General features: G+C 38.2%; 1 protein-coding gene across 1 annotated transcript in view; it reads left to right on the top strand.

The window, feature by feature from the left end:
- The window catches only part of EFL1 (elongation factor like GTPase 1), a gene marked incomplete at both ends in the record, with an annotated part of 54409 nt that extends 47089 nt beyond the window's left edge, over positions 1-7320 (top strand). Inside the window, one exon of the mRNA XM_079540984.1 lies at positions 7132-7320. Coding sequence (XP_079397110.1) covers positions 7132-7320 — 189 coding nt within the window. The remainder of the gene's footprint in view (positions 1-7131) is intronic.
- Between the last annotated feature and the right edge of the window lie 10030 nt (positions 7321-17350).

Below are 17350 nucleotides of genomic sequence, written 5' to 3'. Positions count from 1 at the left end.
TAGTTCCAGCTAACCATTGGTCTGTGCCAGTTTCTTTCGGATTTGTGGCTACTGTGCCGCACTGCTAAGCAAAAAACGAAATCCCTTGCCTCTATGACCTTCCCTTCTACCCCTAAACTGTACCGTACATTTTCACACTGTCAGATGTTAGGAATTTCACATAAAAGAAAGTTACAAGCATGAATAGGAGTGGGAAATTTCAGCATCTGGTGACATTTTCTTAAATTGATCCTCAAGGGAGGTTGTAATTATAGCTAGTTTGTTAAAATGTGGTGGTAGTAGAAAAAGTGACTGTGGAAGCCGGTCACCTTTCCTGGTGAGGAGGATTGTGTTTTGTTGCTTTTAAAGTCTGCTCTTTTTCCTGACAAAATGAGCCCTTTACTAAGCTACAAGCAATGTTGGCTCTGTGCAACCATGGCAGAGGGAATGTATTCTATTCTCACTTCATCAGCAAAATTGCTAAATAAATATCATTTTCAGAATCTCTAGTGGTGGTATGACAGGGAAGCCAGAAGAAATAGTTTGTGTCTCAGATCACATGAGAAATTTGTGAAGCTTTTCTCTGGTTCTTCTGCTAAAAACAAAACAAGAGAACAGTTTTCATCAAGTATTAGGTGTGACTTTGGCGGTCTAAAATTACTGGTGAGTTGTCACAGTATATTCATAGTATCCATGGTGTATGCTTAATAAATACCATTCTTTTTTTTTTTTTTTTGCATGCCAGTTATTTCATGTATCATACTGTAAGATACAGCATGAACTCTGTGAGATCTCATACTATGTTTTCCTTTGTGTTAAAGATGGATAGGCAGTGTGGTAGCTACTGGGTTTTCTTTCACATTTGCTATGTTACTGAGTGTGTGTCTGTTGCCTAACTGCATTCTGTGTGATCCCTTCTGTGCCACTCTGCATTGCTTCCAGGTGGTGTTTCCTCAGTGTGCTTTGCTCATTACCTGGATGCCCAGGACTTGGGTTTTTCTGCACAGATTGCTTCTAAGACCTTGTTTTCCCCATTTTACATTTGAAATACCACTTTTTGGTATTTTTAAATTTCAAAGACTTAATCTCATAGGAATTATATGTATGAAGTATATTTAAGGAAATCAGGATTGATTTTTATTTTTTTTTAAATTACTATTATTTCATTAATATGTCTTGTAGACTATAAAATAAGGGAGATCAGTGATGGCACAGATGTTTAAATTAGTCTCTGGAAATGAGATTTCCAGTTAATTTGTCTGGTGTAGTTCATATCACTCCAGCCCCAGGGAATGGAGCAGTACATGTATCAAGGTCTATCTTGTCAGATACGCCTTTGTTTTATTCACTTCTCCTGTCATACTTAAATTTGTTTCTGCCTGTAAAGAATGGAACCAGCAGTGGGAGCTTTCAGTTTGGTCCCAGATTAAATAAATACATGTTAAAAGGTAGTCGTGTGATTTTCCTTATGCTATCCCTGTGTTAAGTGGATTGGGTTGACTTGGCCGTGTTTTCTTTGCTTGTGATTTAAACTTTCTTTTTAATTCCTAGTTAAAAGTATATAGCTTTGAAGTAATTAGTGCTTTTTCTATTTTTTAATCTTTGAATTAATAATATACATTCAGTTAGAGTGTAACTCTAGTAGAGCAGTAGCTTGTTGCACTGAGTCATGCCATTTTGTCTTTTCATGAAGTTCTGTGAGTAAGAAGATATTTATGATGGAGCAGCACTTAGAATAATGGAGCTTTAATCCCATTTGAGAAATGCATTATAGTGAAAATAATGCATGTGGCTCAATTCGAATGACAATTGTCTGCAAATGCAAAAATATTCAAAGAACTGCTTCTTGTAAAGCTGTGAAATGTATGGTTTTCCTGTTAACGCACATCTCTCAGATTGCATTGACTGTCTTTTATTCTTGGGGGAGGAGGGGATCTGTAAATATGTTTGATCCAAATTCTGTTTGACTATTCCTTCTGAGCAGAATAGTGCCTAGGTTGTGCTGTAAGGCTCTGCAGAGAGGTAAAAAAAAAAAGGGCTGCAAGTTATATATGATAAGAATCTGATGTGTCTTGAATCACTGGAAGTTTTATACTCTAATTTTTTTATTCATTCCTACTGTCATTTTACAAGTCAAATAGAAGATAAGGATTTAATATGGAAGTTGCTGGATGAGGCTGTTTGGCCAGCATTAAACAGGACACAGGGTAATGTAATGAGAGACTCATAAGAGTCCATGAATCTTTATTTGCTATAAATTGTGACTTCACATCGTTGCACAAGTGTCAGCTCAGGCATGCTAAGAAATTCTAGGAGTGACCTGGAACCTTTCAAGTATGAAAAGGTCTTTATATTAACCAGAACATCTGAAGCTAATGAAGGTAGTAAATAAAAGCTGTGTGGCTTTGATTTTCTTAAGGAACAGGAAAAAACGCAACAGTAAAGCCACAGGTTTCCTTGTTTTCTTTCCAATTCCCTAATCCTTGTTTGTAGCTACTGACTGAAGTCACAGCTAAAGCTCAGCTGTCACTGATTGGAGCACAAACAAGGATGATGTTCTTAAGCCAAAGTAAACTTACGTGGGTTTATTTTCTAACTAAATGTGGAAACGTTCATTATTACAGTGTTTATTGAAAGAAGCAATGTCATATCTGACTTCATATGTTTTAAGGCCTGAGCCAACCCTTTTGAATATTGTCATTGGAATCTCTAGATTCTTCTGAAGAGCTTTGGGTACTGGGGTTACTTTATAGGGAATCTGCACTCTAGTCATTAACCTGCAGGTTAAATGCTTCAAGCTTGAATGTAAGTTATTCCATATTCTCTAAAATCCTCTCTGAAACAAAACTCTTCTGATTGTTTTCTCATTTTTTTCAGGCTTTTGTCAAATGACTATAGAAATGAAACTTGTGAATTGGATTTATGCTTGTATGCTCTTGGTCTTTCTCATTGTATTTTCTCAAAGCCATGTAATTTACAATCATGAGCTTTTGCAAGAAAATACAAGGATACAGAGAGAAATAAAAGTGCAGTTTTTGTCAAGTTATGAAGGTAGCTATCAATATTATGGAATTATATGTAATAATCTCAAGAAGATGTATTTATTTGTTTGCTACAAATTGATGTGTAGTGATGCAAAGTGGTCAAATCCTTCTGAGAAGCCCAGGTTTGACTACAGAGTTGTCAAAGAACTGGCAAAAAAGGGAGGCTGAAGATGAGTTGAATTCTTTTTTTTGTTTGTTTTTGCTGTTCTTTCAGGATATGGTATAGAGATTAGCTATTTATAAAATGGACAAGCTGGTACACAAAGTATTTGGTACAGTGTGAAAGTTTGTGTTTCAGTAATATAACTGTGACTATTATTTTTTTTCCTAAGAACATTTATGTGTAGGTACTTCTGTAAAATTCCTAAGTATATTGTATGTACTTTTCCTCCCACCCTCTACCATCTCATCCTCATCCCCAGCATAATGTTTTATGAGTGTTTCAGGTGCTCAGCACTTTGCACAGTTGCTCAGTACTCCTAAGTGGGAACAGCAATGACACCTGCTTCCCACTGGAATTAAATGGGTGCAGCTCAATCTACCTAATCTTACTGGGTATGCTTCCTGGTGCTCTATGTGCTAAAAACACTGCCAGCATCCAAGCTTCTCTCTCACCATTTTGTTATGCTCAAAGCAGAAGCATTTTTACAGCATGACTCAGCTTATTATTAAAAACTCAGTTTGGAGATGACAGCTTTTCAAAGTCACATTTCACATAAACCTCAGCAAACTTCTGCCATTTTACATGAAAAGTAGGGGTAATTTCTAATTGACAAGGCTGCTTCAGGTATCTAAAAGGCATATCAGCAATATGCATATTAGTTACATAGTCTTTGCCGTTACTGAGTGCTGGCCACCATTTGGACTGTCAGTGTTCTTGAAGTGTCTTTCTAGCATTGAGTTTTCAAAGGTAGAAAAGATTCTGATACCCTGAGGTGCATATGCCCTTTGACATGGTGTGTGACAGTCCTGCTGAGGTTGTTTGTGAGAAACCACTTCTAGCACAGTGTTGTTCCTGGCATGCAGAAGCTATCCTTGGTAGTGCTTGAGCTGAATTTTGTCACGCTTGAGCCTTCTTAAATGGTTCACAGTGGTTCACATGTTACTTGCTAGTCTTGTAGTCTTCACTGGATAGAGTAAGATTGCTCTTTATATTTGTGGTCCAACTAAAGCATTTTCCACATTGATGTTACTTGGCTCAAAAGAAAGTTTTTGTCTCCATCAGACAGTAAGGACCAGGAGGGGAAATGCTACCAGCAACATGGCTGGGTTCCCAGATCTGCCTGACCTTTTGGATGAACTAGGCAGATCCAGTCTGTTTGCTTTTGATGCATCCCTCAACCTCATTTTTGCATAATTAGACTGCCTGAGGCAGAGGCTGTTTCATGCCTGGTTTTGTGAAATACACCAGACAATGGGACCCAGACCACTATTGGAGCCAGCTGGGTGCCACTGAAATGCAAATAATAAATCATCCTCGGATTAAGGCTTAAAATTTTGAGTTCTCTGGAATTGAAAGTAATTTATTCTAACTCAAGTCTTGAAAAGTTGGATGAACTTACATAATCACTTGCAGAATTTAGTATATATTGTATTGTCTTTCAGTATTAAAATAGTACTCATATTATTTGCATTTTTATTGGTTAATTATTGCAGGCATTCAGATTATGTCTGAAAAAGATAGGAGCATGCATTGCTTGAATATTTAGTGTGTAAGTTGTTAGGCTAAAAGAAAACGACAGCTGTTTTGCCCATGTTACTCTGCATGCTGTTACTAAACAAGTCTTGGGAGACATTGCTCTCTGGGTGTGTTAGTTTGAATAGTTGTGATGTTTAATGAAACGTCTTGCTTTGGAGTTCTGATCCTCAGAAAGAGGAATTCTCAAGTGCCTCCATAACTTGCTCCAGAAGCAGAATGTAATACCAGAGCTATTTAGACGTGATGAGATGCAAAGGCAGTCCCTGCAGGTACTGATGTGGCTTTCAAAACCTGATTTTGATCTCTTTCCAGTTCTGCTCTGCACAGTGCAGTGGTACGTTAGATCTGTAAGTTCAGTCTTGAGTGTATTTTCACTTCTCTTTAGGAACCACTGTTCATTGTTTCTCTCAGAATGTAATTTGGGAGTTAGGTAACTTGCGGATATGAAAGAACTTAATCAAAGGGAATAGTAACAGCCTTTTAAGTTGGTATAGTTTGTAGCTGCATGCTCTCCCTTGGCAGTAGTTCTGGAGCATGTCTATTGAGTGTGAGTCACTTCTCATTCCTGTGTTTCTTCTTGAACTTGGACATTTTCATTTGTTCGGCGCTTTAGATAGGTCCTGACTGGGGGAAGTCTCTGGTGTTTTTCCAGCATGATGATGATTAGTATGAACATCACAACAACCTGATCCAGTCAGCATGCGTGTTTGCCCAGAAGCTGGGAGGAAAACCAACCAAACAAAAAAACCCAGCAATTTTCACTGTCCTTTTCTTTATTTCAAGTGCATAATGGTGCCCCCTTACTTTCTGTTTACTGGCATATACTGTCAAGGAGCTGCCTTGAAGTTTCAAGGCGCTGGTAGAAAGGCCCTGTATAAGACATCAGAATGGGTATAGCTCATGTGGATTCCTCTATGCTTAGACAACTCTTATTTGTATGTTAAAAATAAATGCAGAAACATTTGGAAACCAAAATTTTGTACCATTTATTTATGAGTTCTGCTTGCCTTTGTTTTGAGCTCGACAACTTTATGTATGTTCATTTCCCACCTAAATAAGTGAGGCTGCAGGTTTATTTTAGCATATGAATGATATCCCATTTAATTTACCAGGACTATATATGTACTTAACTGTAGCAAGTTAGTATGCTTTTTTTGTTTGTTTGCTTGTTTTAACTTAGAGGCTTAACGTTCTATTTTGCAGGATTTAACCTGCAATGTTTCCTAATAAAAAGTAGCCATCTTCTATGAGGACTGCTCCAAAAGTAATGCTTCCTGTTTTATGATACTGGCTCGTGAGGTCAGTGTTGGATGTTGGTGGTATGGCAGTAGAGATTGAACCTTCCCACCAATATTCTGCAACATGTTGTTGCCATGTAAGAGATGGCAGCAGAGACTGCGTTGAGGAATACTGTTCTGTAGCTGAGAATGTGCTCTGTTGAGGAACACAATGTGTTACTGTGTTCTTCGTATCTGATGAGGTCTCTGTGGAAATAAATAGGAGGCATTACTACTGGGGCAGGCTATGTACCGCAGTTATTGTCCTAACTTTCTATATACTGTATATGTAATTCCATTCATAGTGCTAGGTGTTATTTAGCATCCAAAGTAAAAAATTTGGTGTTTGTTTTTTCTAGGAAAAATCTTTGTCCTAACCCAATTTTTTTTTTCATTTTTTTTTTTTTTATTTCCTTCTTTCTGATTTATGTCACTTAGATGAGCTTTAGGTAATTTTGTTTGGCTTGAAATAGCATATGGCAGTTAAAAGTATTTGTCAGAATAAATGGTTTATTACACTAAGTCAGAATGTAGGGAAGTTTTTTCTGTCCTTGTCAGTGCTAATATTAGACTTCAGAAATGATCATGGAGTGATGTTCTCAATTATTGCCATAACTATTGCTGTTCTCACAGTAACTAACATGCACTGTGCTCCTTCTCCCATGAGGTTTTGGTTAACTAATGGATGCAGCGTTTCTGTTCTTCTTTTGGTAAAATATTACCTATAGCTGCATCTAGGGAGGAAATCTACAGTCAGAAACATTCAGTTCTTATAAATTCTGATAAGGTCGTGGTGACATAATATTCTAAAGAAGGAATTCCTTTTTCAAAACAAAAAATTTTATAAATGTGATTTGTTGCTGTTACCGACTGGCCATTAAATTTGTTTTAAAATAAATTTGTACATAGATAAATACAACTGAATTTCAAAATCTGTCCCATGCTTTCTGTGATGAACGCTACATGGTGTTCCTAGTTCATGTATTGTGCTTAAGTAGCTAATAAACTGTCCAGAAAACTATCCACTCTATCTTCATCTGTGTACTTTAAAGATGAGAATTACCTGAAATGTACTAAGAATACTTGGAAACCTTTATGCTACTTTATTATTTTTTTCCCTCTCTTTTTATAGATCATTTCAAGTGATCCATTCTGGGTACCAACCACTGAAGAAGAATATTTGCACTTTGGGGAAAAGGCAGACTCTGAGAACCAGGCCCGCAAGTACATGAATGCAGTGAGAAAGCGAAAGGGACTTTATGTAGAAGAAAAAATTGTGGAGCATGCTGAAAAGCAGAGAACCCTCAGTAGGAATAAGTAGCTGCATCTGCTTCCTTTCTCTCCTGGTTCAGCTAAGTTTTCTATGCAGCAGATTAAAAATATCTTCTGGACTTGTTCTTTTACACCATATTTCTTACGCTTTCTAATGTTTATGGCTTATGTTTTGAAAAACATGAGCCTTTCCAACTTTTATATTGAGAAAATAGTTTATTTACTTAAATCATAGGCATATTTCTTAGAATTGGTCTCAGATTTTAAAGCTTTCTGCACTGTTGCTGTCACGGGATTGGGAACTCCTAATTTAATTGGTTTCTTTCTGATTTTTCAGATGTAATTGCAGTTAGAGCTGGTTACCTAGTCTGTTGCAAATAAACTATGCAATGAATTTAGCTCCTCAATGTTTTTGTCTCTATTTTTAAAATTAATTTTCATTTATGTAATGTATTTGTTGCCCTCAAGCACTTTCCATAGTTACCTATATGCAAACATGTAATCTTTCTTGGAGTTTCTATTTGTTTTACTCTTTTCCTAGTGTAAACAGTCACCTAAAAGTGGTGATGCAGTCTCTGCTCCCAGGTTGTAGCAATGCATTGTCCTTTAAACCAAAGGGCAAAAATAGCACATGTGGAAGACTGAGAACTGCAAACCAGACAAGGCTTTTCGTTTTTCTTCTCCATAGAAAGGCATCTTGTAGAAGGAGAAAAAAAAAAAAAAAAAAAAAAAAAGGTTTACATAATTATCCTAAGCTGGGAGCTGCCATCTCTGAACGAGGTACACAGCTATTCCTGCCAATCCTGTTTGAGTATTTACAGACTCTTTGCAGACATTTATACCTGTTTATCCTGTTGTCTTGAATACAGTGAGGAGAAAAGCTTGCAGGAATAATACAAAATGTTTTGCTGTTTGCAGGTGGCTAGATGTTGAAGTCCCAGAGTGATTCAGACCAATACTAACAAATTCCCCAAAGGGTGGAAGTTTTAGTTGAGGAAAATGGAAATCTTGCCCAAGAGAGACGTGCTGTATGACCTCTCATGTCTTCTCATGTGACTGCTTTAAACTGGAAAGGGCTGAATAGATGGATGACTGAAGAGTTTCTTATATTTATTTAAATGAATGAGTAATTAAGTCCTTGAATCTTGTGCCAACTGACTTTCTGCTAAATCTTATCTTACTATTGGCAAAGTGTTGTGTTTCAGCTAACCATGCAAATGGGTTGTTCTTTTCTTTCCAGAGTACAGCCACTTTAATTTGTGATTGCTTAGCATTTCTTTAGCACCTACTTGGTCCTTCTGAATAAATAATCTCTGTGTCGATTAATGCAGTAGGCAGAAGTTACTCATATCACTTCTGCTCCTCAGGGGAAAGAAAACTGTTACTTGTTTCACAAGTAGAATAACTCTGACTGCTTAGCTTTTATTTTAAATAGCAGTCTTTTCTTCTCCAGTTTGTTTGCTTTCATTATGGAAATGCTTCCTTTTAAGATGTTGCTTATGAATTATTCAAGCAGATGGTATTTACCTTCCTTAGAAGGTTGTTCCATAAATTTTTGCTGTTTTGCAAGGGGTATATCTGCACAGCAGCCCTAATAGAGCTTATACAAATACAACTGACGTTGTTCGGGCTTTGCCAGCTGTGTATCTGTGGAAGGTACTGCAGCCTACAGAAACTGCTTAAGACATAAATAAATGTTTGTTTAATGACCCCTTGCCTACTACAACTACTCTGCCAGCTGAATCCAGGGTGCAATTAAGGATGTCTGGCCTGCAGTAACAGAGGTGCTTGCACAGCTGAAGTAGCCCTTCAGAGGTGGGTAGGTGTTGGTCATTGTTGTGACCACATCATTAACTGTAATATACTATACTTATGTAAGCAGAAAGAGCATTAACATAGGTTTTAAAAGATTTATCAATAGCTTTCATACTTTGTTTTATTTTCAGATTGCATCTCAAACGGCATGAAGATGAGAATTAATTAAGGATGCTCCAACCCTAATATTTGTAAGGGGCAAAAACTCCACTAATTAACGCTAGAAAATCAAACCATCCTACAAGTGCTAGGTCTTTTATCTTTAGTAATGGCTTCTAGTGCCAAGGAAATCTAATTGCTTATATACAATGAATTTTTTTTTCTCTGGATTATTGGAAACTTAGCTTGCTGTAGCTGGTTTTTGCCTATCTTTGTTACATATATATGAGATAATTTTGGAAAACTTCTGCCAAGCAGAATAAGTAATTTGCTGATGGAGCAAGCGATGGAAAGATTGGCTTGAGAAGTAGCCATTATACTGTCTTCTATCATCAGTTTTATTGCTAAGTATAGTGCATATTTAAGATGAGCATACACGACTTTTAAGGTACTTCATTTGGGTAAATGTTCAATTTTTTAACTTTGTGGAAAAAAAAAAAAGCACTCGGTTTGATTTGGCTCTGTTATATTTAGGAGAATCAAATTTCCTTGCAACTGATAATGTATAAAAACAACATAAGTTTCTAAGTGGTAATATTCATTAGAGAATGGCAGTTATTCACTGGGAAGGTATCCCAAGTGATTCCATATTTTTGAGGGGGGGGGGGGGGGGGGGGAGAAAAAAAGAAAAAGGAGCTTTATTTCTCCAGTGAAAAATAATGAAGGCCAAGCAGTGGCCAGCAAGACCCTTCCTGTTGACTCTGGATGTTGCTTTTATCTTCTAGCTTTAAAAATCTTTCAAGCACTAGTAATTTAGGTGGTTGGCCATCTTTTTCCACAGAATTTTGTTTTTTTTTCAATGAACTTCACATTCTTAAAGAGTCTGAAGGAGAAATCAGAGTGTAATTAGAATGCTGTGCTGTATTTTCTTTCCTATGAGTCTATGTCCATTTAGGACAGTATCAGTATTAATGCTGATAAGAGCAGAGACACCACGAGTGTAAAATATTTTTGCACCAAACAGAATCCCTAAATTAGATGTGAATACAGTCTCAAGTCCCTGGTAATCTTTGGTACTGCACGGGACATCTTTAGCTCATCTTGTAGACAAACAGATTGAAAAGGAGCCTTAAACTAAGGAGTACGTTACAGCTAGGCCTGAAATATTGCCATGCCTGAAGAACATGTGGTTGTCTAATTATTGTGCAAGGAGTCACCTGTTTGTGCAGCTACTTGAGACCCACAAGCCCATGAGGATGAAGGAACTGCAACTGTTGCTGAATGATGCTTCTTTCCACAGATGAAGTGATAATGTAGTAGATGAGAGAATAGATGTTTCTGGTATAATTGAGAATCTGAACATCCGTTTCATTCTTGTACTGTGTGCAGGAGGTACAGCAATTGGCAATTATGTGAGTAAACAGCACTGTTGCTTAGGCAGTTATTTCTCCAGTATGCCTGAATTTTTTTTCATTTGTAAACCTAGTGCCATTTATGGAGGAGGTGACCTAAGGAACAGAAGCTTGCAGATTATAAAACCTTCTGCACTGTGACTTGGCAGCTGGACTGGAACTGCAAATTCAGGTGACTTTTCTCTTGACTCTGATCGTATCAAACTGAGTTCTGTGAGCAGGGTATCTCGAGGACTTGCTTCTTGTATTACAGTTTCTCTGTTCTACTTCAGCGTGGTTCATAATGCTGTGTAGACTTATTCTGTGCTTCCTGCTGGTTTTCCTTGTAAGCAGAAGTAAAGCATGTGGAGGAGAGGATATGAATGCATGCAGTTATTTTGTCAGCACTTGTTTTTAATGCATGATTTGAATTCTCACGTAACTTCTGATTCACTTTGGTTCTTGTTCAGACTGCTTATAAAAATAGAAGGGTTGAATTTAGGCAAGGAAGTATAGTTTTCCTCGTTGCATTATGTCAGGGAGGACAGTCAAGAAAGCAACTAAAGTTTGTTCACTACCTGTTGTAGTGTTGACACATAATCCTTTGGTATTTATAATGTTTTGAAATTCTTCTTTGAAGTTAAATGTTATTAATTTTTCTACTGCTTGGTGTTAGATCCAGATGCATACTTATGTCTGTGAAGTGACGAAAAGTGCGTACATCTCTGATTGTGCTATTTTTCACCAGTTTGCAGTTTTACTCCTCAAACTTGTTAGTATTTGTGATTTGCTTCTTATCCCTTGAGATAGTAACTTGAAATGATTGTGTAGGCCTGTATGGGCCTGACTGACTCCACTGGGGCTTAGAAAAATAGTTTACATGTAAGATAAAACATTTACATGTAAATACGATTTTAATTTATCAATATTTCTGAATTTTGGTCTCTATTTTATGTGACTACTTCATGTTCTTCATTGTGAGTAGTGTGCTTTTTGATTCCTTTTGTGCTAAAGGAAATAAGATGAAAATGATTTTTTTTTATAGTTTCTGTTAATCAACTGAACTGAAAAGTGTAGAGGCATTCATCTTTTACAGCAGTATCATTCCATGATCATAAAACTCTTGCAAAGCATGACAAAGAGGAAGGAAAAATAGATACCTTAAAGTTGTGTGGTTTGGGCAGAGACTTTTGTTTCAGCCTATCCTGTTTTTCTACAGATGCGTTGTATATTTATTTATTTTTACTTTCTCTTTCCTCCTCCCTACTCACTCCTCCTCCTTGACTTCCTTTTTCCTGAGGGATCCAACTCCATAACCCCTCACTGACGTTTAGAGGAGTCTTTTTATTATCAATTTATGGAAATATCATTACTGAAGCTGCTCGTCTTTATAAAGATTTGCTGATTCTGGAATCGGAACCAAAAAGAAGAGGAGCCAAGTTTCAGTAGTGTTTCCTGTTTGCATTTTTGGTGGCTGCATAAAAGGATTGTCCTTCACCCTTACAAAAGTATCATGCCTCATTGTTCTTCAGTGAGATTCCTAGGTGCTTTCTCTTTTCCCTCAGAAAAGCTGCTAGTGTAGAAAGCTGACAATAAATAATGATTTACAAAGGCAATGAAAGTAGACTTCTGTCAAGAAAAAATCCAAAGCCTTTTTTAGGCTATGCATTTCCTACATGCTCACAAACACATTTGCTGTCCTGCAAAAGGGAGGGGAATTCTGTAATGTTATGCTGCTTTTTATGAAGTGGTCACAAAGCACAGCTGAAATATGCATCTCCTCAAGAGAAGTTACAAATGGGAGGTGGAGTGATCATTGTCACCAGTTCAATGCTGGCCTTTTTCTCCTTTCTGTGGAGAGTTCTTTCCAGAATTTCACTGGTGGTTCTTTTACACTGTAACAAATGAAGTCAGGTAGTGAATAAGTCACTCATGTTTCATTGCTTTCTGAATGATTTACACTGGTGTAAACTGCTACTTTGGAATGTTATGGCGTTCGTTTTGCTGTAGTACAGGTCTTCAGGCTTAGGGAGGCCTTGAGCTTCAGTGATGACTTACAGCAGTCATGTGCACCATTGTCCCTTCTGCCATATTCTCCTGCAGACAGTAGCTTCCTGCCTCCACGCCTTGCAAAAGATGAAACCCACAAACTTCATTTTAAAAGATGGCTTTAGAGGGACAAAAATAATTTTGGAGAGGGATGGTACCAAATGATCTCTGATCTCTTAACTAGGAGGTCAGAATACAATTTTTTGCTCTCTCGATGACTTCATAGAATTTGAAGAAGGGGAATTCAGCTGTTCTGTAATTGTAGGGTTCAAGAAAATGGTTTGGAATGGTTTGTGGTGCAAGCCCAAGTGCTGTCCTTATAGGAGCTGCACGAAGGCTGATGAAAAGGCAGATTTAGTCATGATTAAAGAGAACTTAAAGTCCGTGGCAGCTTCAGGAGGTCTATTTCTTTGCCATGTGTGAAGGCAGTGTAACTTTTGGACTAGGCTTACTGCTTAGTGCTCTGAGATTATAGTTCTACTTGCTATGAAGGGGAGCATTTAAAGTAAAGATCAGTCATGTAGGAGTATGGACTGAGATGACAAAAAAAAAAAAAGCAAATTGTATTGTGAATGATATGCTCATTTAGCAATGAATACTTGTTGCCTCTCATGCATGTTTGACCAAAAATCCTTATTTTTATTTTTCTAAAACTCCCTTGTATGATGGGTTTATAATAATCCATCTAATTCCAAAGACTGATTTATTTGCTCAGTGACACAGATGTATTCGGAGCCACATGGTGCTGTAATACACTAACAGGTGATGGGGATGCTATGGAGCATATTTGCAGCAAATTGCTTCCCGTCTTTCATCTCTTCTCATGATAGCATTTACCTTTAGGAGGTGAAGAAAATGACTTTTTTAGAAGAAGCAGCTGGCATTGCTTCATGGAGTGATTGACAGAAGGAGCTGCGTTAAGTGGCAGCTGAAGCTGCACTTCCCCTGGAGACTAGGCTCAGTATCTTCATGACAAGTGCTGTTATCACTGGTCTGGGGATTGCAAGCTGATCCTATTCGTGAACCCATGTCTCTTGTAATGTTACTGTCGTGCAGTATGAACAGCTTAGGAAGGTTATTTTAGATTAACCTTCCTGTATTAAAACAATGTCTCGTCTGTTCCTATCACATCCAACACTGTGAGCATCAAGGCGAGTGAGTAAATGAACTGCAGCTGATGTCAAAGAGAAAGGCTAGGGAAGAAATGTAAGAATGTAATGAAAAAAATCACATCACATTTCTTCTGTGGATGCCTGTATAGCAACTGTAGCAATTGCATAATGGAATTGCAGTGTTTCTCTGAAAGTGCTCAGTAGTAGTATGCAAGTCTGCAGTATGGAAGATGCTGTCTTGACAGACAGAATGTAACTACCACTCAGATTATCTCTTCTGTATAGTCTTGCCTCTGTGAAGAAAAGCATGAAGAAGGAACTTCTGTCACTTGTTTCTCTGTCTTCCTCGCTGTCGTTTAGATTTCACAGAAACCCCTGGGCTGTGGCAGTCTCATCACTCCAGAAAGCATGATGGGAGCTGTGCGTTCCCAGCAGCAGCAGTTCCCTGAGTTCTGATTTCCTGGATGCATGGAAAGCAGCTCTGTATAACTTCAAGCCCTTTCTTCAGGGACGCAGCAATGAATCATGGCTTCTATTAAAGTAAAGAGTGTCTGCTCAGAGGAATCTTTGAAGAGGTGTTCGGAGATCCACAGCTTATGCAAGAGCATATAAGAGACTGTTATAAGGGAAAGTATAATGATTTTCCTGCTCTTGTGTTCTCTCCCAGTTGAGCACCCCAAAGCTGCTACATACTTGAAGGGGCCTTTGCCATCCTGGGCTTTTGAAGAGTTTGGGCCATAGAAGAGGAAAGTACAGCAACTGTCCTGCTTTTTGATAGCTGACACTTGTGCTTGAGCTTATCAACACCATTTCTTCCAAGCCGAAGGGAAGATGCCAGAACAATGCTTGACAAAGGAAAATGTTGAACTGTGAAAAAAGGAGACCAGCATAGTGGACTCTGCTTTTGCTCTAGAGCTTGTGGGTGACTTATTCCTCTGGCCAGAAAGAAAGAAACTGTAGATTTCTCTCATAGCTGACTTGGCAAATGGCTGCATCTTCTAAGCATGTCTGAGGGGTGAAGTAACCTTAAGTTTTCCTTGCTTTTGTTGTATAAACAGCTTTAGTATTGATAGTTTGCACTTGAGCAATGTCATTGTCATATGATGTGTGAGTCACTCGTAGACAATCAAAAAAGAGTTACCCAGGTCATGCTTTTGGCCATCTTGAGCCAGAGATTGTATTTCCTTTGGGCAGGCAGCCAAAGGGAAAACAGAGACCAAAAGAGCTGAAATTCAGTGAACTTGAATATTTGCTATAACCTGGGCTGGGAGAAAAGTGAAAGCACAACAGAGGAGCTGTTAGGTGAAGAAAAGCATGCATACTTTTAATAGTGGTGTTGGCACATTTTCAGACAGTCTTCAGTGTGCCATATAGCTGGCATGGCATTTGCATTAGAGCGGCAAGTTGCCTCTGTAGAAGTTTTGCACTCCTTTTGCAATTGATTACATGGAAGTGTGGTATGTAACACAGCCTAACTTTCAGATTTAATACATGCAGGTTGAGATTCTGTACCAAAGTATCGCTTGAAAAAATCGCTGTGGCTTCTGTTGCTTCAGTTGAGTCCTGTTTGTTTTCTGCCTGATGAAGAGCTGCTTTTTGTGATGCTTCATTTAGTGAATACCAGATACTTGTAATAATGCTAGCTGAGCCTTTTTTTTTTTTCTTCATTTTTTATTTTACTGGAGAGCTGAAATATTTTTACAGGCTTGTAAGCACTCTTGCAAACAGCAAACTACTGTGTATGAAGAGGCTGTTGTTGTTGCCAGCTCCATGTTTTTATGACAAATCTCGTGATATTTTGTTCTTCCTAAAGACCTCTTGCATTTCATCAGAATCTCTGTTTTCATTAAAAAAAAAAAACAAAAAAAAAAAACAAAAAAAACCCAACAACTTTCCAGTTTGATGTTGGCATCAAATTAGAGAAAAACTTGAAAATGTTTGCAGCTTCGTCATGATGGCAAAAAAAAAACCCAAATGCATACAAGAACCTCCAAATATAGTATTTTGTTTTAAAAAAGCAAACAAAAAGTCCCAAACCACCAAGCAAATGAAAGACCTGTGGTTCTGAAGGGCAGACTCTTAAGTCTGTGTTGTGGTCTTTTACTGTAACTGAAAAAGTGACTTTTGTAATACTTTTTATAAAGGATTTATTTATTTGTTTGTTTGATTGCAGATAAGCTTCTTGCAGAATCCTTAATTAAAAAGAAAAGGTGCTGAATACTTTGAAAACATTGGTCACTTGGTAAAACGAAGAACTGCTAATAGTCTCTGAACAGATGCCTTCTTCCTTAGATTTAATTCTTGCTTTGAGTCTGCATGTTCCAAAGCAGAAGGGTTGGAGGCTGACAGTAATTCTTGTCCTAAAATATTGAGCTGCTTTGGGGGGTAAAATGGTAGTTATTGCTAGTTTTTGTTCATCACTTCTTCACGCTGACCTAATCCTTCTTTTTATCAAAGTAAATATTCAAGTACTTGATCTTGTTTTATTTTTTGTACCTTGCGTTTTCCTTATGATGACTATCACAGACAGCTGGAAGTAGCTTTGTGATCATAGGCACTGGTTCTCATGGAAGGCTTCAACCATCCTGGTATCTGCTGGAAAAGCAGTGCTCTCAGGCACACACAGCTCAGGAGGCTCCTGCAGTGCGTGGGAGATAAAGTTCTGATGCAGGCAGTGGAGGAGCCGGTGAGGAGAGGTGTGCTGCTGGTTCTTGTTCTTACAAACAAGGAGGGACTGGTTGGGACAGTGTTGGGTGCAGCAGCCATTAGATAATGGAGTTCAGGATCTTAATGGAGGAAAGTGGGATTGCAACCCTGGACTTCAGGAGAGACAAACCTGACCTCTTCCAGGACCTACATGGAGGCATCTCATGGCATTAGAAGGTAGGGAGGCCCAAGAAAGCTGATTGGCATTCAGGCACCACTTCTTCCAAGTTAAATCTGTGCATCTCTAGTAGTAAGAAATCGGGCAGATGTTGCAGGAGACCCATGAATGAGCAAGGAGCTCATGGGAAAAATTCAAGGGAAAAGTCTATGGAATGTGGAAAAGGGGCCACTTGAGAGAAATATAGGAACGTTGTCAGAACATGCAGGGATGCAACAAGGACGGCTTATGCCCATTTGGAATTAAATCTGGTAAGAGAGGTCAAGGACAACACAAAAGGCTTTTTTAAGTATCTCAGTGGCAAAAGGAAGACTAGGGCAACACGAACCCACTGCTGGATGGGGAGGGTGCCCTGATAATGGAGGTTCCTTCCAACCCCTATGATTCTGTGACTTAAGTAGGATTTTAGAAAAGAAAACAAAGCACAACACCACAGCTACAACTCCTTTAGCCTCTTGCTTGCCTTAGAGCAGATGTGTTTGTGCTGTGCTTTTACTGAGGGAGTTGATGAATTCCATGAATTGAAGCGCTTAGGTGAAATCTTTGGGGTACTTGGGCAAGTGGTACTGAATGAGACTATAAAGAGGACTGGAGCTTTCCTTCATTCACTGGTTCTTACAAATCAACCTTTCTTCTTTGCTCAGTAAAAAAAAGACTGTATGTGTCAGTCTTGCACAATGCCATTAGACAGTCTTGCAACATAAGGGAAAGAAACAAAATAATGTTTGG

This window comes from Tetrao urogallus (assembly GCF_951394365.1).
Source record: "Tetrao urogallus genome assembly, chromosome: 11".
NCBI lineage: Eukaryota > Metazoa > Chordata > Aves > Galliformes > Phasianidae > Tetrao > Tetrao urogallus.
The sequence above is the reverse complement of the archived record's forward strand: the minus strand, read 5'-3'. Positions and strand labels throughout refer to the sequence as shown.